The following is a 23545-nucleotide window of genomic DNA, read 5'->3' as shown; positions in this document are numbered from 1 at the left end:
GAACCAGAAGATCATTTTGCATAGAAACAGCAATGATGATCAACTGTGACAGACTTGGCCAATCTAATCAATACAATGATTCAAGAAAATTCCAAAGAATTCATGATAAAAAAATTCATCTATTTCCACAAATTACTGATGAACTCTGACTACAAATTGGAATATAATTTTCTAACTTTATTTCTCTTGCCTTTTTTTTTTTGAAATGTGGCTAACGTGGACATATCTTTGGCATAGTTTCACAAGTATAGACACCATATTGCTTGTCTTCTCAGTGGATGGGGGAGGAATAGAAGAGAGGGAGAAACTCAAAATTTAAAAAGAAAAGAAAGTCATAAATTTGAAAAGAAAATAAAAAGTCAAAAAGTACTTCCCTCAAAATAGCCCTGATAGACAACAAGATTGTGACTCAAACCCAAGTCTCTCTTTATTCTGAGTAGAAATCATTTTACTTTGATATGTTACAATTGTCACTAAAAACAACTATTGCCTGAGGAAAAAAGACAAAGATCAAGGTTAGAAATCTTCTCACACTTTCTTCCTTCCATGAACTTTATGATTTAGGAATTCTGGCCTCCTTATTATTTTACACATTCATTTTCTGAGAGTTTCCCATGGTTATGTCCCATGCCTGGAACATTTGCCTCCTCATCTCCACCTCCTAACTCCCTTTGAGCCTCAGCACAAGTGAAGTCTTTGGCAGTCCTCCTTGATCTTAGTGTCTTCCCTTTGAGACTCCTCCAAGTTTGTAAGTATACGTCTATCTGAATAGTTGCTTTCTTTAAGTCATGAGCTCCTTGTAAACTCTTTGTATCCATAATGCTTAGAGTGCCTGACACTGAGTAGGGCTTAATAAATGCTAGTTGACTGACTTTTATAGAGGAAGTGTGATATAGCATATAGAGTTAGCCTTGAAGCTAGGAAGATCTCTGACACATGCTCGGTAATGAGACAGCTCAAGTTTTATTACTTTCAGTGCCCTAGGCAATTCTATAAGAATATAACTTACTGAAAGGATACATCAGCCTGCATTGATGGAAGAGCCATTTTCTAACACTTAACACTATACGTGATATATACTAAGAGCTGAAAAATGGCTTTTGAATTGACTTCACAGGAATTTTCTGTGTCAGTGAATTCAGAGGTCCCCATCTTATTCATGTCCATATACTATAATGTAGATAATCGGGCAAACTCTTGCTGATTTTGCAAGAAACAGGAGGAGAATTCGTGAAGATCCTTGAATGCCAGAATGAGGCATGTGCATTTATTACAATGAGCAGGAAGAAAACCTTACAGCTTTCTGAACTGGGGGATCAGATAAGGAAAACAGAGTTCTATAAACTCTCTTGTATGCATGATGTATTGCATTTTGGGGGTAAGGGGAGCAGACTGGAGCAAGGTAGCCCATGGAGGAGGCTGTTGCAGTCATCCAGATGGAAGAAGAGAGTCATTAAATCGAGAGAAAGAAGCAGCTGTGGGACTGTCAAGGAATAGACAAATCCAAGAAAAAAAATGAAAAGGAATAATTGACAGCACTAGGTGAGGGATTGAGTATTGGAAGATGGTGACAGAATAGAAAGTGATTTCAACTTGTGGGTCTAGGGAAGACATTAGTGTCACTGGGGGAAATGACTTAGAAACTTTTTCCATATTTCAGTCCTTTTAAGTCCCGTTCACCTCCTATCATCCCGCAAGCAGTATTCATACCAGTTTACATAAAGGCAGATCTGACCTTTTCTTCACATCTGCCAGAACTAAGATAATTCCACCTTTTCTTGCTCTCTTGTGTTGCTATTTGCCCTCCATACACTTGAAATATTGGAAAAATCCTTCTTGATGTCTGTCCCCCAAGCCTTCCCTGGGAATGGAATCTTAAGAGAGTAGGATATTACTAGAGATGGGGATCATTGAGTCTCCTTCAGCCACATGTTCTGAAGATCACCTCCAATAATTAGAATAGTCTTAAAGGCAAAATCCAAACTTTCTTTATTCCCAATTGGACATGGCCTCCTTGAGGACATAGATAAGGTTTAACATTTAGAATGGACTAGTCTTTAGTTTTCCTACTCCTAATCTGCCCTCCTCCTCCTCCTCACTCTTCTTCTCTCAGAGACTGGATTTCTGGAAATACTGGTCTGTTTTCCTATTGCTTAGAAACCCCCAGAATCTCTATTCATCATCCCTGTCATACTCAAATTGCAAAGGGACCTCAAAGTCTTGCTGTCAGTGCATGAGTCTCTTTGCTTTGCCTACCCAGATTGAAGTTCTCAACACTGATCATTTGGTTAATAGAGGGTATATTTAGTCTACAGAAGTGGGGACACAATATCTGAAGAGCTGAGGAAAGGGCTTAGATTTGTTTTCTCTGTGCAGGAAGTGCTAGGACTAATTACAGGAAGGTAGAATCCGACTCAACTGGAGAAATTTTCTGATAGAGCTGTTCAAATATGTAATGATCTGCCTCAGATGCAAATGAGGTGCCTATTACTGGAGGCATCCAAGTAGAAGCCAGCTGATAATTTCTCAGGCATTGATGTTTCAGTAGAGGTTGGAATTACAACTCCTTTAAGGCCCCTTTCATCTTTGAGATTCCGTAATTTAAACAACCCATTCCAGAATGTAAACAACTCAGTCTTCCATTTAAGTCTTGCTCTCTTACACCTCTGAATCTTCACATATACTTTTCCCCTGATCTAATATACTCCCAATGAAGAAATCCTTCAACTGGCATTCCCAAATTCCATTCTCTCTATCCCCCCCATCCTCTTTCATTCCCATATTTGTAGGGTAATAAATATCTTATAATCTCGTGTAGCTAGATTTAACTATTTGGTTTTTCCCCTTGTTGTTTTTACAAGAACCTCAATAGATTTCCCCTCCATATTCCCCACTCCCACTACCTCCATCCCAATCCTAAAATTATAGTAGTTTTCCCAAGGTCATTCTCAGGATACTTATCAGCAACTGAACTGAACAGGCTCAATTAACAAGCATTTCTTGAATGCCTACCATATGTCAACCACTATGCTAAATTCTGGTGATAAAAAGAAAAAAAATGAAATGGAGTTTGTTCTGGAGAATTTTGCATTCCATTATAATACACAACAAGTGGATATATAAGCATTTAAAAACTAGAAGTGAGTACATTTGGGAAGTTAAGGCACAAGTATCTGGGGGCAACTAGAAAGGCTGCATATAGAATTAAAGGAATTCTAAGGAAATCCTAAGAAATGACCCTAAGGAACAGTGAGGAAGTCATTTTTACCTGCATGTGCTATAGAATACATAAAGGGGAGTAATGTATAAACACTGGGAAGAATAGGTTTCAAATGACTTTTTTTCAATAATATTTTATTTTTCCAAATATATGTAAAGATAGTTTTTAACATTCATTTTGTAAAACTTTGTATTCTAAATTTTAGTCTCTCCCTCTTTTATCTTCCCCCTCCCCAAGACAGTAAGCAATCTGATATAGGTTAAATATGTGCACTTCTAAGAGTAGGTTTCAAAAGATGTCAAACAGAAATATTTATTTATATTATTTAATACTATTTGTGTTACTTAATTCTAGAAGTAAGAGGAAGCCACTGACCAGGGCTTTAGGAAAATCACTTCAGTACTTATATGGAGGATGGATTGTAGCAGAGAGAGATTTGAGGAAGGGATATCAATTAGAAGACTATTCTATTTGTCAATAAGATATTGGCTTTGTAGAGACAGTTAAGAGATTTTGTGGATGTAGGAACAATAAGACCAGTAATTCACTGGAGTGAATGAAAGTAGGGAGCTGTGGATGATACCGAAGTTGTGAACATGAGTAATTAGAGAGGTGGTAATGTACTGAACAGAATTGGAGAATTTTAGAAGAGGATTTAGGGGGAAATATGAGGAGTTTTTGTTGTTGTGATGTTGAGTTTGAGATGGTTACAGGACATCCAGTTGGAGACATCCAAAAGGACTACAACCAAAAAGACAGATTAGGGCTGATTGTTGAGATGTAGGCATTATCTGAATAGTTAATTAAATCCATGAGAGCTGAAGAGGGCATCAAGTAAAGGAGTATAGAGAGAAAAGAAAAGATCTACACGTCTGTTAGATGGTGCAAGTGACAGAGCACTGGCCCTGAAGTCAGGAGGACCTAAATTCAAATCTGGCCTCAGACACTTAACACTTACCAGCTGTGTGACCCTGAGCAAGTTACTTAACTCTCGTTGCCTCATCAAAAAAAGAAGAAAAGGAGCTTCAGGATAGCCACCTTCAAGATCAATATCTAATCATAAATAAAGCTAAATATAAGAAACTTATTATTGACCTTCCTCTTCTTCCTCCTTAGATAATGTCCACCTGCATAGAAATGTAGGATCTGAAGTCTGGAGTTAGAAAGAGCCTCACAGGCCAAAAAACTCCTTCCCTTGGCCCCTGAAGAAATTGAGACCTAGGAAAAGTTAAAAAAAAAAATTTCCCCAAACTGTGAGGATTGAATGTGGATCACAACATAATATATTATATTTTCACCTTTTTGTTATTTTTGGTTTTTTTCTTTCTTGCTTTTTTTCTTTTTGATTTTATTTTTCTTTTGTAGCAAGATAAATGTGGAAATATGTTTAGAAGAATTATACGTTTAACCTATATTTGGATTACTTTCTATTTAGAGAGGGAGAAAGTAGGGAGGGAGAAAGAAAGATTTGAAACTCAAGATTTTGTAAGGGTGAATGTTGAAAACTATCTTTGCATGTATTGGGAGGAGAGGGGAATTGCACCAAGTGCCATAGATCATAATATCAAGAGGCAAAATTTGAACCTGGTACCTCTGAATTCAGAATCAATCATCTTTCCACAGTACTATGTTGTATCTGAATCAAAGCTGCCTAAAAAACCAACCAGTCACACGAATCCAACTAGCACTTCCAAACTCTCAATGCTCATGAAAAACTGAGACTTTGCTGATAAGCTGCTTCAAATTTCATCAATTCCAAATATTTCTCCTGGGACCTCACAGAAATCCTGGCTTTGATATCATATGTATTGGCAGTTGGAGTAGGACTAAGAAAGATAAGCTCAAGGAAACATGCCCTTCAAGAAATGCTGCTAAAACATCTATGAGATATATTACTTGGCATTCACCCTTAGAGTGACATGACAGTCATTCACCAGGTATATGTAAGTAAATGTTTAATAACCTGCTCTGTCTTTAAAAAAAAAACCATGCTGTCACTTTACAAGTGCTTTCTTAATAGGGTTGGGGTTGAGAATAAGGAAGAAAATCTAAAACTCAAAATTTTTAAAACAATTGTGAAAAAACTATTTTAAATGTAACTAGGGAAAATAAAAATATTAAATAATTTTAAATGTAGTTTAATCCTGAATGGATGCCATCAATTGGGGAATGGCTGATTAAGTTATGGTATATGAATGTAATGGAATATTATTGTTCTATAAGAAACAACCAGCAGGATGATTTCAGGAAGGCCTGGAGAGACTTACAGGAACTGATGCTGAGTGAAATGAGTACAGCTAACAGAACAATATTATGTGATGAACTGTGATGGACTTGGATATTTTCAGCAATGAACAGATTCAAAACAATTACAATAGACTTGTGATGGAGAGAGCCATCTTCATTCAAAGAGAGAACTGTGGAGACTGAATGTGAATCACAATATAGTATTTTCACCTTTTGTTATTGTTTGTTTACTTTTTTCTTTTTTACTTTTTTTACTTTTTTGATCTGATTTTTCTTGTGCAGTATGATAAATGTGGAACTATATTTAGAAGAATTGGACATGTTTAAGCTGTATTGGATTACTTGCTGTCAGGGGAGAGGTGTGGGGAGAAGGGAGGGAGAAAAATTTGGAACACAAGGTTTTGCAAGGATGAATCCTGAAAACTATATTTGCATGTATTTTAAAAATAAAAAGCTATTATTAAAAAATAAAGGAAAAATGAAGAGAAAAAATTAAAATATAGATATTCTCTTCTCCCCCAAAAAAGTAGTTTAATCTGCATTATTAACATTTTCTCCATCACTTTCCTAAATCTAAATAATCAACACTACAATAAATTGAGCACTGATTTATAGTGATTTGCCTATTTCATGTTGAAAACTTAACAATTGCCTCTCAAGCTAGTCCGAGGTACCTCCAGTACATCCCAAATAAAGTACTTCCCTATCCCTTGGAATTAGGACCTCAAACCAAAAATCACACCTGGGGAAAATAGGACACCTGTCTTTCAGCAGAGGAGACAGGCTACTGATTGGAGGGATGAGGAAAGGGAGTAGGACACACCAACCCATCACTTCCTATTTTGACTTTTCTGGGTGTTGAAAACTAAACATGGACTCAGTCTGCCCCATCTTCAATGTCTTCGGCCACTTCTACTCTTATTTCCTCTCTATTACCAAGGAATTAATTGACTTGATTTAAGCTTAGGTCAATGAGATAGACAATAATGAGACAACGAGAGACATGGTTGCTGTTTATTGAGATGCATCAAAGGCAACATAAAGGAGGTGGGAGGAAGAACGATTAAAGGATGGATCTGGGAGATACTCAGGTTTGGCTTTGTTTGGGTTGGGAGCAGAACAGATGATTTCCCCCTCTCCTTATACCTGATGCTTTATGATCAAATTGTGTACTTCACCAGTATGTTAACAAAAAAAAAAAAAAAAACTCAGCATGCACAGGTAGGGAGAATGAGGTAAACTGAAGCTGCTTTGAGAATTCAACTGAAATTAACCTCCCACTAATCATAGAATCTAGTACTGAAAGGGACTTCAGAGGACATCCAATTAAATCCTTTCATTTTACAAAATAGGAAACTGAAGAAATTCTAAAAGGCTTGTGCATCCCGCCCAAGATTACACAGCAAAACTAAAATTTAAACCCAAGTTTTCAAATCCAAATCCCATGGTCTTTCCACTATACCAGGCAGCCCAATTCAACTTTCTTATCCTAACTGAGAGGCTCAATACTTCTTCCATTAGCTGTGCCAAAATAAAATGCAAAATGAAATGCAAATGATACCATATGCAAACATATGTAAATGTGACTTTCCTGGTTATTTGGGGCTCTTGAATGGGGAGCTCTGTAAAGGTCTAAGTGATTGGGCACGAGGGAAGAAAGACAGGTTCAGGGTGGGAAAGTAGAAAAGAAAAGCTTGCAAGAAACAATGGCCAGCACCAGCTTGACTTGTCACAGGATGGTTAATACCTCCTGCTGGATGACTTGACTGTGGTACTCGTCATCTTCTTCAAAATGGAGGTTCCCCCAGTGCTAGGGCCTGCCTTGCCATAAGATCCATAGCTCCCCTTCACTCCTCCACCACTGTTGCCCATGGACAACCCACCCCCGAAGCTGCCACTGCCGATCAGCTGGCCGCCCCCACCACACATAGTGGTAGAGCTTCCCGTCACAGCTGCAAAGAAAAGAGGAAGAGTTAGGACATTAACCAGGAAGGTTAATTTTTTAAAAGTCACACTAAGTGAAAAAGGCAGGAAGATCTCACAGAAATCATCTGGAGAATTCAAAAGAAATCAGGCAGTGAACTAAATAGAAAGTAGGCAGATTTTGACAAGGAAATTCTCCCTGAATTTAGAATAGCATATATAGTTCCATTGGTCACATTTCAGAAGGGACACTGATAAATTGGAAGAAGTCCAGAGTATGGTGTCCATCACAGTGAGAAGTATCAAGACCATGTCTTACAAGAAATGTTTCAATGAACTAGAGGGTTTAATTTGGGGGGGAAAAATTAGCAGGAACACAATAGCAACCTTCAAGTATTTAGAGGATGGTCCCATGAAAGAGGAATTCCACTTGTATTGTCAGATTCTGAAGACCCAGTAGGCAGAGATTACAAGAGGCCAGATTTAAGTGTAGTGTAAGGAAAAACTTCCTAACAAAGGGAGCTGTCCATGAATGAAATGGCTAGCCTCGGGAAGTAGTGAGCTCCCCATTACTATAGGTCTTTGAACAGAAGTGCCTCAGGTAGAATTTGGTGCCCTTCAACTCTTAAGATTCCAGATTGCAAGGAATTCTATCTAAAAAGAGGAAAATCTGAGATTGTATGTTAACAGATTTCTGCGGGTGATGGGGAGGAGCAGAGGTGAAGGGGAAAAGTCTTGGGAATGGGGACATGGGGGGAAAACTAAGCAACAGGATAAGACTAGATCCATATCCGAATTCTGCCTGTCAGACTAGTTTATTTTTCTCAAAGGGCAGGAATGGAATTAAGGAGAGAAGAATTCATGGAGGATACTTACAAATGCTAATAGCATTGGGACACTCTCCAGACATTCTGTAGAAGAAAAGATGAGAACAGATTTAGCAGGTCCAAGAAATGCCAGTTCAAAGGTCCAAAAGAAAATTCATTCCCTTTTCCCCATTCCCTGGAAGCTCTGTCCAGTGGCCAGAACTTTACTCCCAGGTCAATAAAGGAGCAATGATTCTCAGTAGAGGACCAGCCATATTAATTGCCTTTATGTTGATTATACAAAATGGCAAAAAGGCTAAGAATCCCTTCTCTCTTTGGCTTTGGGTTATGCTTTTATCCTTTTGTGGAACAAAACAAAAATTGTGATCTTTGGAGACATAATGTTCTGAGGTCTTATCCAACATGACTTCTAAAACTAAGACAAGGATGAGGTGAATAGGTGCAATCAATACAGAGCTGCCTTCTTACTGGCTTTTAGCACAGTGCCTGGAGCATCGTGGCTGCTTAATAAATGTTTATTGACTATTTGAATCATACTTTCTGGAGAAATGGGGAGGGGATTATGTTGATTGCAAACTTGTTTGTGAGAAGTAGAGCCTAAGGGGATCTAACAGAGACCTTCCCCCATTGAGTTATACTACCAGCCAGACTTTTAGGTCAACAGAGGAGCTGATCAAATCAGCCAGAGAATTAAGTAAACACAAGAAAGGAAAATGTCAACAGAGCCATGTTCAACAATGGTAATTATCTCCTGGATGAGTCAGAGTTAGCCTGATGTTTCAATAGTTTAAGGAACCATAATGTCTTTCTCTGGTGTGGCTACTCCCACTATAAATGCAGGTTACAGTGTCTAGATGCTTTAGTAAACAGTTAAATGAGATACCATGGCCAAAAATAATCTTTGCTTGGTGGCCCATCTTCTGAGAACAAAGCCTCTCTCAATTTAGCTTGGATGGTTTCCTCCTGACTAACATAATCATTTATCACTTGGTCTCTATCCCAAACTCCCCCAGTTTGATAGAAATTAAGAAGGCTTATTTAGACTTAAGGAACTCAAGAGTTCTCAAAAGCAGGCACTGAAGCTGCAAACAGAGTTGACTTTATCAATCATCAGTCAACAAACATTTATTTAATACTAGTAATTAAATGCCGCCTAGATGCCTCATTTTATATTAACCTTCTATCTATACAAGACACAGTCCTAGGAAATGGGAATATATTTCAAAGACTGAAACAACATATTTACTCCATGAGGATAAGGATGGTCACTTTCATTTTCTTTATTTTGGGGGGAGAAGTAATCAGAGTTAAGCAACTTGTCCAAGGTCACATAGCTAGGAAGTGTCTGAGGCTGGATTGAAACTCAAGTCCTCTAGCTCCTGGACCTGTGTCTGTCTGTCTAAGGCTTAGACAAATGAATGTCTCCCTCAGGATCATACCACTTTCCCTCAGTTAGATTCAGAAAACTAAGGGCTTTGAAATCCTGACCCTCACCATGGGTCCAGTCACAACTTAACAAAATTTTATATAAAAGTATCATTTCATATTTGGGGTTTCTTTTGTTTGGAAATAGGAGGAGGTAAAAAAAAAAAACTAGCTTCACTGGCACTTATAATAGCTGCAAGATAAAATAAATCTAAAAAACATAAACAGTGTATACCAACACTATTTAGCTCTATATTTCCCACATCAGATTAGAATTCCGTTACAAAAATAATTGTCAAGAGCTTCAATTATATTTTATGCGTTCAGTTATTTCGTATATGATATATTCAATAAATTGATCTATTATATGATGGATTATCTCATTTATAATATATTCAATTATGTCCTATGTTTCCTATTATGTTGAATATATTTCATATATTCAATTATTTCCTATGTACATATTTGATTATTTCACCTATATTGCATATGTCACATGTATCCCTTATTTCAACCTCCAGCCATCACGGCCATCTAGTTACCTGCTCTCCTCACTCTCCAGTAATTTCTTGTAGGTAGCGATCTCCATATCCAAGGCCAATTTGATGTTCATCAACTCCTGGTAATCCCGCAGAAGCTTGGTCAGCTCCTCCTTGCTGTGGTGAAGGGCCTTTTCCAGGTCTCCCAGTTTCTTCTGGGCATCTTTGACAGCCATCTCCCCACGCTGCTCTGAGTCAGCAATAGCTGTCTCCAGCTGCTGGCACTGGAGAAAGGGAAAGGTATAGAGAACACTTTCCAGCATCACCTTCTTTAAATTCTCACCTCCAGATCCAGCCCAAAATAATCAGAGAAGAGGGAAAAGCAAATGTGGTGTGAGCTCCCCATTATTGGAAGTATTCAAGCAAAGGCTGTCTCATCATTTCTGGACTGGCATGGACTTGCCTCTTCCAGATGGACCCAGCTTTTTTTTAAAGAACTCACCATTTGCTCCCCCTCAGTGTGCTCTTTTTCAAACTAAACAACCCTGAGGTTCATATTACAGGTCCAGGGTAGTTTACGAGTATTAAGAGCACATTCCCAATCCAATAGTAGAGTAATAAGTGTCAGACTATGACTTTTTTCATAAAGATGTCCCCAGCTACTGTGGATGGCAGTGGACATGGCTCTGGGACCATCCCTTCCCCAACCTCCTGACAGAGGTCATCCCCACCTGCTTCTTTACTGAGTCAATCTCCCCCTGCAGTCTCTGCACGACTCGGGTGAGCTCAGCAATTTCATTCTTGGTGTCTCGAAGGTGGTCCCCATGCTTCCCAGCTGTCACCTGGAGCTCTTCATACTAGTAGTCAAAATTGTGGTAGACACACAGACAGTTACATAGACAACAAACCCAGATAGCCCACATGCCCAGAAGAAATACAACTGGCCAAAAGGCCATATCCGTTTTGTGGGCCCCCCTAGAGAAATTTGCTTGAGAATTAACACCTCTTTTTGATCATTTTTTCCAGGCAGAATATGCATGGAAAGTTGGAAAATAGAATAGTCCCTGCCTTCAATTAATTCATGAGTGTCCAGTCACTCCGAATGGGGCTCTTATTTCCAGTCTAACCCTTAGTTTGAGGAATCAGCCTTAGTCTTCCCCTTGCCTTGAGCCAAAAACTTGCACTCACTCACCTTGGTCTGGTACCATGATTCTGCCTCTGCTCGACTCCTTCTGGCAATCTCCTCATACTGGCTTTTGACCTCAGCAATAATGCTGTCCAGATCCAGGCTTCGATTGTTATCCATGGACAGGACAACATTGGTATCGGAAACTTGAGTTTGGGTCCCTTCCCGCTCCTATAGGGACAAAAGAAGCTATTATTTGAATACCTCCAACCTTTCCAACTTTCATCTCCTTAGGTCAAAATGGGCAGCAGGAGACCTGTATTCTTCTAGGTTCATAGGTTCCAAAAATGAGAGGACTCTCATTTTACAGATGAGGAAAACAAGTCCTGGAGTAGATGACGTAATTTGCTCAGCATCACAAAGTTAGTCAGATTTCTAGAACTTATTGTTTAAGATTGGAGAAAGATGACATCAATTTGAATTCTAACTCATCTATGTTTTAACTATAATCTTGAATAAGCCATTTAAACTTATAGGTGCTCAGTTTCTTCATCTATAAAATAAGGGAGTTGGACTACATAGCTCCTTCCAGATCTCAGTCAATGATCTCCTCTTCTTTCACATCCTATCTTCTCAGTTGCTCATTATATTCATATATGTTTTACTTCCCCAAGTAGATTCTAGATTCCCTGAAAGCTTGAAAAACTTCGTACCTTTCCTCATATTCAGATTCTTTATAATTAATATTAATAAATCCCAAGTATTAAAAAAAACTAAAAATCTAAAAATTTCTTGAAAATAACCTATTTGTGTGATCACATGATTAGTCAGTGACTTATGGTGATTATGAAATAAAGAACAGAAAAAAGATTAGAGATGGACAAATGTCCCAGCCTTCAAAGAAGGAAAAGTCAATCCCAAAAATTCCAGATTCATAATTGCAACATCATTGTTTTGAAAAATTCTAGAACAAATAATTGAGGCTGATAATTTGTGAAAACGTGGAAATAGAAGTAATATTCACTGGAAACCAGGTAGAGTTCACTAAGAAAAAAATGCAGACTAAAAAAGGAGGAACTAGTAAAACAATTAATGTAAAACAATCATATAAATATTGGATGACTCATAATTCCAACCAATAGTTGATGAATACATTCTGCCTGATAAGTGATGGGCTAAATATGCAGAATGAGATAGATCATTTTTGGACATGACCAAAGTTAGAATTTTGTTATGTTTGATTATGGATGCATATTAGTTATAAGAGTTGTTTTTGTTTTTCTCCAGTGAAAGGGGACAGGGTGAAGAATAGAAAATAAATGTTTGTTAATTGAAAACAATAAAAAAATTTTAAGCTGTGCTAACATAACTTCGTTTTTATTTTTGTTTATATTTTGTTTTGTTTTCTTTTGCTAGGATTACTAGATTGGTAGAATTCAGAAGCATATTTTATCTTGATTTCTACAAGTCATATAACATTTTCTTTTGTTTTCTTTGTAGATAAGGCAGAAAAGCATGGATAATTATGCTAAGAGTTAGGTAGATGAAGAACTAAATTCACAGAGTATTGACTGATCAATGCCAACCTAGAAGAAACACTGTAATGGTGTCACAAGATTCTGGTTTGGACCTGGTTCTTTTTCATGTTTTTTTTTTCAACAGACTTGGATTTAAAAGAAGGCTGCCAACCTTCTGGAATGTATGACTCACCCAAAAAGGGGAAGAACAGGGACAGAGCTACCAAATGAGGGAGAAAAGATGATCCCTAAATAGGATAAAATCAGTATTGGGCCCAACATGATTCATAAAGCAATGTGCACTAAACATAAATAAATTAACTTTTTTAAAAGATAAAAGTATATTTTTTGCATTTGTTTTGTAGGTGTCATTCAGATCTACTTTATAGGTTTAATCCTTTCTATTCTCATTCAATATTCCTTAAAGTTTTAAAATTTTTAACCTTTTAAAAAATCAATTCATGCCTCTAAATTTTTATAGTTAGATTTCTCTAGCTATAAATCAATTAATTGAGGTCTTTTGCTAATATAAAAAAAAGCAGTATTGGGAGCAAAAACTCTTTATAAAATTAGTAACTGGTGAAAATAAATGAGATAAAATTCAACAAGAATAAAAGGGAGGTCCTTCATTTTAGATTCAAGCATTTCATGTGAAAAAGATCCATGAATTGACCACAAGCTCAATATGAGCCAATGCAGCTACTGAAGAAAGAGATATTCAAGGTGGGGGTGGGAGAGGAAAAGGGGTAGAGGGAGAAAGAGAGGAAGGGAAAGAAAGAAAAGTAGGGGGAGGAAGAGTAGAGGAAAGAGAGAGGGGAAAGAAAAAAGTGGAAGAGGGAAAAAGGAAGGGATGAAAGAAAGAAAAAAAGAAGAAGAGAGAGAAAGAAGAAGAAAGAGAAGAGGAAGAAGAAGAAAAAAAGAATAAAGTGAAGGAGAAGAAGAAGGAGAAGGAGAAGAAGGAGGAGGAGGAAGAGGAAGAAGAGGAGGAGGAGAAGGAGGAAGAGGAAGAGGAGGAGGAGGAAACACAGTGAGAGAGAAAAAGAGAGAGAATGAGAGGGGAAGGGAGAGAAAGACATATGGAGGGAGAAGGAGGGGGAAAGAGACAAAGAGAGGGAAAGAGAAAGAGAGCTTATGCAATACAAGTTTCACTGAAAGGACCATCCACGTAAGAGGAGTGAATAGTTACACTATGCTATCAGTGTCACACTGAGAAAAATTTACAAATTTTAGTGCATTTAGGAGAGCCATGATGTAAATAGTAAGAATGGAAGTTATGTCATAGGAGAAAAGGTTCTAGATTCAACCTTCAGTTTATTCTGAAAAATAAAAAACTTGAGAATGACACTATAGCACTCTTCAAATAATCTAAAAGTCGTCTAGAAGAACAAATTATGGTGACTTTGCAAACAGAAGTCTTGAGTTTGACCCTTCCTACCAGCATGACCTTGGGCAAGACTGGGACTCAGTGACCCATTTGTACAAAAATATTTATAGTAGCTCTTTCTGTGATGGCAAAGAATTAAAAACTGAGATGTCCATCAATTGGGGAATAGTTAAACGAACTGTGGTACATGATTATGATGGAATGTTATTGTGCTATAAGAAATGAAGAGGGGAATAGTTTCAGGAAAACCTGGGAAGACTTACATGATCTAATGCAAAGTGAAGTGAAAAAAGCAGAAAAGAGACAAAGATAGTAATGTTGTGCAGTGATTATCTGTGAATGACTTAGCTATTCTCAGTAATACAATGATTCAAGACAATTCCAAAAGATTCATAATGAAAAATATTCTCCTCCTACAGAAAGAACTGATGGAGTCTAAATTTTTAGATCAAACTAATTGGGTTTTGGGGGATATGGATTGTGGGGGTCTATGTTTTTCTTCACACTATAACTAATATGGAAATATATTTTGCATTACTTTACATGCTTAATCTAATTCAAATTGCTTGCTCTCTCGGGGAACCGGGATGGAAAGAGGGAAAAAGAATTTAGAACTCAAAATAAATTTTAAAAATATAAAAAATTGTTTTAACATGAAGTTGGTGGAAAAAATATATCTTTTTGAAAGTTCAGATAACCACCTAGAGGTATTCCTACATTTAGTTGAGAAAGGGATGGAATGTATATGGATTCCAAAACTGTTAAGGTTTCTTTCAACTCTTTAGAGAATATGATTCTATGATCTCATGTCAAATCTCAAGTTTTCATTCTAAGCTTCTCTTCTCTGACTCCCAAATGAATTCTCTAATTTCATATAGGCTGTAAATTTCTATTTTCAGTCTATGTTTCCCCTTTCCCTCTCACCCAAAATATTCTGGACCCTATTTGTTTTCTGCATTCTTCTCTTACCCTGTTACAAATTAATTAGGATGAGCCATAGGTAAGAATTAAGTCAATGCCCATTCTTTTTCTGTGAAGATCCAGTTGGAACTGGTTGAGTCAATCCAGAACAGAATATATTTAGAAACTTTTCAATAATGCATGCAAGAATGTTGCCCATATGTCATATTCCCTGGGTTGTCTTACCGCATCAAAGAAATTCATAAGGAAGTCCATATTCTCCCTCAGAATGAAGACGTTGGCCTTGAGATTCTCCCTAACTGAGTAATCATGATCAACTTCCTAATGGCAAAAAAGAATAACATTAAGGGACAAAGTTTCTGGAAGCCAACATCCCATTAGGGGGTATTCTGAATACCATAGAAATGCTTGTTCTACTCACCTTCTTGAGAACAACATACTCATTCTCTGCTTCTGTTCGCTTGTGGATTTCTTCTTCAAATCTGTGACAAAATGCAACCTGAATTCAGGCTTGATCTTGTGCCTCATTCTCTTTGAGGACCCACTAGGTGAACCAGAGTCCTGAAGACCCTCTCCCCAGACAATCTTCACTATCACCCAAAAGGAGAAGCAATTTCCTGCTAAGTGGTGAATTATATGGAAGTATTACATTTATTCATATATTCCCTCCTTTGGAGGTCAGATACTTTAGCATAGGTAGAAGGGGGCTATATAGGAATAATAAAGTTTAAACAATGTGAACCCTGGCTTAGAACTTGCTAACAGCACATCCTCCAAACTATTTGAAGAATACTTATTAAGCCAATGGAAAAGGGATAAACCTTCAAAACAGAGATTGTGGCTTTTGTAAGAGAGGTGTCTCCCTAAAGAACTCCTTTTCAGAATCCTAATAATATCTGTGGAAGTACATAAAAACAAATCAATGCAAATCAATAAGCATTTCTTAGGAACTTAAAAAAAGGTACTAAGCATTTAAGATATAAAAGAAAAGCAGGAGAAGGAGGAAAAAATGTCAGCTGTTGTAGAAAAGGCTCCTTGTATGAAGAAAAAAATAAACATTTTCAAAACTATGAATAAATGAAGACATAAAGAAAATATAGAGAATTATTATTCAGAGGTCAATGATGTCTGTGTCTGAGAGCCAAGGGGAAGAGGGAAAGAGTTATATTTATGTTTCTCCAGAGACAAAAGAGACTATGGTGTCCTAACATCCTAAATAGTCTGTCCTTGATTTGTCTTTCTAAAGATGCTCCATCCCAACCCTACCCTTCCACCTCCAAATTGGCCCCACCACTTTCCTCCTTCCCTCACCTGTCTTTAAAGTTATCCACCTGGTCTTGCACATTACTCAGTTCAGCTTTCATCTTCTCCTTCTCATTATTGAGCATATCCAGGTATCTCATAAGTTTGTTGATATGTGCTTCACACAATGGCTCCAAATTCTCAGGACTCTTGGTATTCTGGCCCTGCTCCTGAAGCAGGGCCCACTTGGTCTCCAACACCTTGTTCTGCTGCTCCAAAAACCGTACCTGGAGTTATGGAATCACAGTACAGTAAAACCTTTCACATTCCCTGGATTGGGATGTGGTACCCCCCTTCCACAATCTGAAAAATTCACATTAAAATTTTTTGGCTTTCCCCTTGTACCAGAGAAGAAGTCTGAATCATTATGGTATTAAATTAAAAATTATTATGGTATGGTATAAAATGTGTTGTTATTATACAATATTATATGTTTTATGCATTTCTGAATTTCTAAACTTTTTCTGCATCATCTGCTGCTCTTTGAGAGCAAAACTATCAAAAACTCCTCTTTAATGTCTTATACCAACCTACTTTGTGGGTTTTGTGTGGACTTTGAAATGAACTTACAGGAAGATGACCAGTTATCGGCCATAACCAAGTTCCATACCATTCTGTTTATATAGATTGTTGTTTCTGTTTTTTGTCTTTCATTCTCAAAGAAGACCCTGATATCAAGTAGGTGATGCCATGACATACAAATGAATTGGATTTAAGGGAGGAAAAAGTAAGGTCACCTGTCTCACTTCTCTCTCCAGAGCCATCTGGGTCCAATGACTAAATATAGATTAAGACAATTGTAAATGGCCCTAGATGCAATGGGAGATCTTGACCTTTTTAAGGTTAAAATCTTCAACAGGTATCCCTTTGACTGAGAGCTCCCCATTCAGTGATTAAGGCTAGGTAGCAATTGAGGCAAAGAATCTCTTCTTTAATCTAATCAAAAAAAGAAAAAAATAATCTAAATAAATAAATCTGGGAGGGGAAAGACTCTCAACTTTTCTGGCCAAAGCAGAAATGATTGCTATTTGCATTCAATCTGAATCAATCAGGATCCAAAAATGAGCAAATGTGTGATGGAAGGATGGAATTCTTTATAAGCTTCCACTATCTAACCTTCCAACCTCAGAGATCTTGATAAGCACATCTTTAGACAGGTCTGGATCATGGTCTGCCAGGTGGATTCCACCTGGGTCCTCCTTGATCCCTCCCTCTGAGCTATCACTCCTCCCTGGTTCCTCCCCTTACGGCATAGATCCTGCCTCTGCTTCCCTGAAACCTCAAAAGCTGTATACCCTGAAATGTAAATTGCTCAATCATTTATGACTCTGCATTGTAATTGTTTTGGCATGTGAAGCTATTTTCATGTAAATAAAATAGCACCCCTTTGTAATCTGCAATAAATGCCTGACTTGATTTCTTCAGGTTGATTGAACTGTAACCAAATCTCTTATTATACTATTTTTATGATATTCTTTACAATTATGATTTCTCAAATTTATTGCTCTCCTAAATCTATTTCATATTTACCTCTTCATTTCGTCTGTAACCTCTTTTCCTAAATAAAGATATCCTCTCCCTTAGAGACTCTTGACTCCAATGAGATTGCTCTAGTTGAAGCTCCTACAAGAAATTCTCTAATTGTTTAGGCAAAATTGAAATTTTGAAAATTTGAAAGACTTCACAAAGGATAGAAGCGTCCAACTCTCAATCAAGGACCTATATGAAATACATGTGTATTTCAAACTAGAAATTGCTATTCTGACCCCATCAAACCCATGATGGGAAAAGTTGTGATGTGGAAGGGATAACTCTATTGAGAGGATAAACTATGATCCAAAACCTCCATTTTCCAAAGACTAAAACAGAGGCCCAGGAAATGCAATGATATCCAAGATCACACAGCTAGTAAATAAGAGACCCATGATCCAGTTTTTCTGCTCCCAATGCCAATGCTCTTTCCATTTGCCACATGAAGAAAGAAAGGGCTTGAGCGCTTATATTCAGCAGTGGGAAGAGACCTAAACTTCCCATCATTCCCCTGTCCCATCTCATTATAGAGATCTGTCTATAACCTGATCTAGCAATAACAACAGCAATTCATATTTTCATGGCAATTGAAGTTTACCCATCAGAGGCACGTATTATGAGTGTGATTATCAAAAGTTTTCACATGAGGAAACTGAGGCTCATAAACATTATAGGACTTGCCCAGAATCATACAATTAACAAACAAGACTCAGATCCACATTTATATTGAATACCTACCATGATCTTCCCTACTATGATTCAATAGAAGCAGTTTACACTTGAGACTAGAGAAAGAGTTAGAATTTTTTTCTGATGGGAGGCCCTAATGTGCTTTCTTGGAAACTGCTCTGGAAGAATTGTTGATTGAGAGCTGGACACTTCTCTCCTTTGTATGTCATTCAAATGGTGCCCAGTTCTGCCGAAGAAACTGGAGAATTTCTTGTATGACCTTCGACTAGAGCAATCTCACTGGAGTCAAGAGTCACTAAGGGAGAGGGTAAGAAAGACTTGCTTCATGATTTCACCTTTCTTCTGTACCCTGAGGCCGCCACCTGTACAGAACCATAAAATCTCTCCTGGTGATAGGCAAAGAAAGCCAAGGAGGTATTGGGGCACTAGCCATGGAACATCATCATGTCAGTCTCGGCACCTATCATGAGGCAAGGGAGAAGGCACAGAGGGAGAAATGCCAGTTGACCAGAGGAATAACCAAAAATCCCCAGTGACCTCAGAGGCATTGTGCTATAAATAGAAGCACATATATATAATTATATAACATGTATAATATATATGTTAATATATAATATATATAATAACCCCAATCAGGAAAATTGAGCTCACTGAATAGCTAATCACTTGACCTCTCTGAGACTTAGTTTCCCCATCAGTAAAATGACTACAATAGTTCCTGCTATTTCCAAGGTTAGAAAAGATAATAGACGTGAAAATACCCAAGTATCATATAAATAATGACGGCTGACCTTCAGACTCACAAAGTCCTTTTTTTATGGCAATCCTGGAAGGGAGTTAGTAGAAATATTACTATTCCCATTTTACAACTGTAGAAACTGAGTCACAGAGTAGTGAAGGAGCTAGTCCAAGTAGCAAAATGTCTGGGTATAAAATCTGTATCTCCCAATCCCAAGTCTAGACCTCTTTCCTTCCATATGATAAGATATCAACATCATCTCAGATGAGGCATGTGATCCAGCACTTGAGAGAGATGTGACTGGGGAAGGTGAGAGAGAAAGCCTTCCAAGGCTTGGAAGGCAGATTTAGAATGGTGAACAAGAGCACAGAGTAATTCCATCCCCTTCTCTTTATGAGTGTTTATATCCCAAGGCCAAATGGAATGGGGAAGGAAAAGAAATGAGAGAATCTGGAGGTGAGACAAGCCTTTCTCTGGTCTTCCATCTGATTTTCTCATGATTGTTCTTACTGTCCCTTGGAAACCCTTCTGAAAAGCAAGATAATAGTTCCCAGCCCCAAGGGTCCTAAATCCCCAACTTTGGTGAGAATCTAAAGCCTTCCTGGGGCTAAGTGCCCCCATCTGCAAAATGGGAAAAGTTGGTAGGGATCTTACCCTACCAAGGTTGAGTTGGATTGAGATCTCAGCCCTACTACTGACATGGCCATTGTATATGGGTTAATCAGTCACATGACATCTCTGGCTTCAGCTTCCTCATTTGCAAAATGTGCAGGTTGAACCAGGTGACCTGTGAATTTATTTCCAGTGCTAAATCCTTTGAAATGTAATGTTGATAGTACAGTGATGTGTCATCATTGTAACAATAGGAATAATGAGAGTACATAGAGTATTGGACTTGGATTTGAGAAATCTCTGCTCAATCTCTAGTTCTGCCATTTACTGGATGTGTAGTCTTGGGCTAATCATACCCCAGTTTGTGTGCCTCAGTTTCCTCATCTGTAAAATGGGAATAATAATGCTTTCCCAAGCATTTCCTAAACATTAAAAGAGTCATATGGAAATTATCATTCTGTAGATTAATGGAACATATATAACAAAAAAGAAAGTCCACATACTATAATAAATTAAACAAGATTTATCTGTTATTAAAGAATAATAGTATCTCCAAATCCTCAAAACTTAGAATCCCTGCCTAGGCAAAAAATTATTTCATCAATACCTCTGCCCCAAACCATGCTAAGCTTTCTATCCCCTGGAGGTTTCACCTTCTTCCTTGTCCTTACTATTAAGCACCCAATTTAAAGATATTCTAAGATTAGAGAATCTTTCTCACTGCACTGTCTATCCTGGTACTATCCTGGTACTAATTTTATAACCATGCTAGAACATTTGGTGATACCCTGGATCTAGACTAAAGATCCTCTCCAGTTCAGTTCTACCCACTAATTTTCATTTCTTTACATTGTTTGAGCACAGTTACTATTTCCAGGGCTCTGTCAAGAGTAGGTAAATGGGAATACAGGAAAAATATTCCAACCTGAAATGCTTTACCCTTTCACCTCTGCCTCCTGATTTCCTTAGCTTCCTTCCAGACTCAACCTACTCCACCCCAGGCTTCCACCCCTGCTTCAATACTTTCCCCTTGAGATTATTTATCCTTTATATAATATCTTATATAAATGTATATAAAGAGAAAAATATATATTATATACATATATGTATATACTATATATAACATATATACTATATATTTTTATGTATACTCTATATATACATATACATATACACAATATGATAACTAGATGTTAGGTATACATAGTTGTATACATGTTATCTCCCCCATTAGAATGGACTTGAAAGCAAGAACCACGGTTTTATCTTTCTTTATATCTCCAAATACAAAGGTACAGTGCCAGACACACACTTAATACTTGTCAACTGACAGTTTAACAAACCTAAAGAAGACGTGATCAATCACTAAGACTTTCCATGGTCAAAATAGGTCCTTGGGGCATTGTTTTTCCATTTTTTAAAATTAATTTTCAATTATGAATTCTCTTCAGTCCCTCCTCCACTCATCGAGAAGACAAGAAATACGAAACCCATCATCCTTTGGAACATTACCTTTCCACAATAAAAATTTCACTGATGCTTCATTTTGGAGGGGACCTCTGAAGGCCCCTACTCTAAACTGAACTTGACCTTCTACATCAGCCTCCAGCAAGTGGTCATTCAACTTTTACCTGAAGACCTTTTAGGGAAGTCACCAGCTGTTGGACAGTTCTAATTTAGAAGATTTCCCAAGCTGAGTTGTGATTCTCTCCACTACTCACCCATTGATCTGAGTGCTGCTTTCTGGGACCAGGTGGAACATGACCAATTAATGCCCCTTCCTAAATGTCAGCTCCTCAGATATTTGAAGATAGTTGAGAGCTGCTCTGTGACTATCTAAACCTGACACTTGGAACATTCCCTCACAACAACCATGACTATTAGTGGACTGTTAGTGGAAATATTGTCACCATCTCCCTTTTACAGACAAGAAGACTGAGAAATAAAGCAATTTGCACTTCCAGGATTTGAATCCAAGAACTCCTGAATCAAATGTTCTTTCCCTAACTCCACAAAAGAGATGACAACAGTTCTGGCCAATAGCAGTTGAATGAGTCCCACAGGAAGAAGACCCAGGTAGACCTGGGTCAGTGTAGGGGCCAGTCCCATTTCATGTCTAGAACCTGCTTTATAATAGGCTTAGACAAAATTCCACACATGATTCTCAACCCCTTCATCCCACCCTCCCCAGCTCACCTTATCAATGAAAGAAGCAAACTTATTGTTGAGGGTCTTGATCTGCTCCCGCTCTTGTATCCTCACCCTCTGAATCTCGGGATCAATCTCCACATTAAGAGGAGTCAGCAAGCTTTGGTTGACAGTCACCTCCTGGATGCCTCCAGCAGGGCAGGAGGCCCCAAAGTTTGACCTCATGGTACCCAAACCTAAAAAGCTACCAGCTCCCCCAAAGGACCTCCCTTGGGATGCCCTCTGAACCACACTGCCAGAGATGCTCCTGTTAGCACCCAAATTATAGAGGCTGTGGCTGCTAAAGCTGGTCTTGGGGCCGCCACAGGCAGCACCCCCAAGCCTGCTTCCTCCCCTGGACATCGTCACGGAGCTGAAGCTGGTGTGGGTGCGAGCACCATCCATACCACGGCTGCCAGAGGCTGAGCAAGAGCTGAAGCCCCCTTTGGTGCTATAGGTCTGGCGAGACATGGAGGCCTTCATGGATGCTGGGAAGGAAGATGAGTATAGTTAGACTCAAGCTGAAAAGGTAGTGAAGATCCCAGGAGACAAGGAGATGGTCCTTTTATCTGCTCCCAGGAAAGGTGGCTCTCATGGCTCCCACAGACACTCCTGCCCCATTGCCCAAGGAGGAGAGAGAGGGAGGGGCAACTGTGGGTCTGGGTATCCACCCCCATCCCCTACACCTCCCTCAGTGTTATCTCCTCTCCCGAGGAGGAGCCAGGATTAATCGCTATCTGAGCTGGGGAGGACGCTTTTTCTCCCACCCCCACCTCCACCCGAACCCCTACACATTTCCTAACTTGGAATAAGATACTGAGTTCCCACTAGTTTCTCCTTTCCCTCCCCCAACACCCTGGTGACAGACTTGGATTCCTGTGCCCCAGCCCAGACTACTGTCAATGGAGCTCTGTCTGTTCTGTGGGGTTTGTTCCACAGCCCTGTTGTAAGCCCTAGGGCAGTGCAGGTGGTAAATTAAGTTGGGTAATGGAGCTGGAGAAGATTGGATGCCCGAGTCTGCTCCAGTCCCACCCTCCCAGCACCCAAACAGTATCTCTTCTCTCCAGTCAGATTCAGGGGAACCAGGACTGTCACCTTCAAGTATGTAAGTTACTGGAAGATGGGAACCATTCAGTCTTTGTTTGTGTCCAACACCTAACATGGCACCTAGCATTATGGCAAAAACTGAATAAATGCCTGTGGGTTCATTGTCTTACAGAAGAAGGGTTATTTTGGTTCTTAGCCTCAGACAACAGCAAACAAGTGCCCAGCTCAGAACTTAACATGTAACAGATCTTTAAATGTTGGAACTGTACTAAATAAATTGAGTCAAAGTTGCAATGGGACAAATTTCAGCTTGTTATAAGAAATAACTTCTTTTTTTAATGTTTTGAATTTTGAACTTAACTAAGAGAC

At 38.4% G+C, this 23545-nt stretch overlaps 1 protein-coding gene across 1 annotated transcript; it reads right to left on the bottom strand.

Annotated features, from left to right (window-relative positions):
* Positions 1-6467: 6467 nt before the first annotated feature.
* On the bottom strand, positions 6468-22784 carry KRT79 (keratin 79). The gene is made up of 9 exons (XM_051963373.1): positions 22139-22784; positions 16381-16598; positions 15491-15551; positions 15295-15390; positions 11314-11478; positions 10853-10978; positions 10185-10405; positions 8267-8301; positions 6468-7419 (listed from the first exon to the last, which is right to left on the bottom strand). The coding sequence occupies exons 1-9, from the start codon at positions 22610-22612 to the stop codon at positions 7208-7210; spliced, it is 1608 nt and encodes a 535-aa protein (XP_051819333.1). The 5' UTR covers positions 22613-22784; the 3' UTR covers positions 6468-7207.
* Positions 22785-23545: the final 761 nt, after the last annotated feature.

Source organism: Antechinus flavipes, chromosome 5 (genome assembly GCF_016432865.1).
Source record: "Antechinus flavipes isolate AdamAnt ecotype Samford, QLD, Australia chromosome 5, AdamAnt_v2, whole genome shotgun sequence".
NCBI lineage: Eukaryota > Metazoa > Chordata > Mammalia > Dasyuromorphia > Dasyuridae > Antechinus > Antechinus flavipes.
The sequence above is the reverse complement of the archived record's forward strand: the minus strand, read 5'-3'. Positions and strand labels throughout refer to the sequence as shown.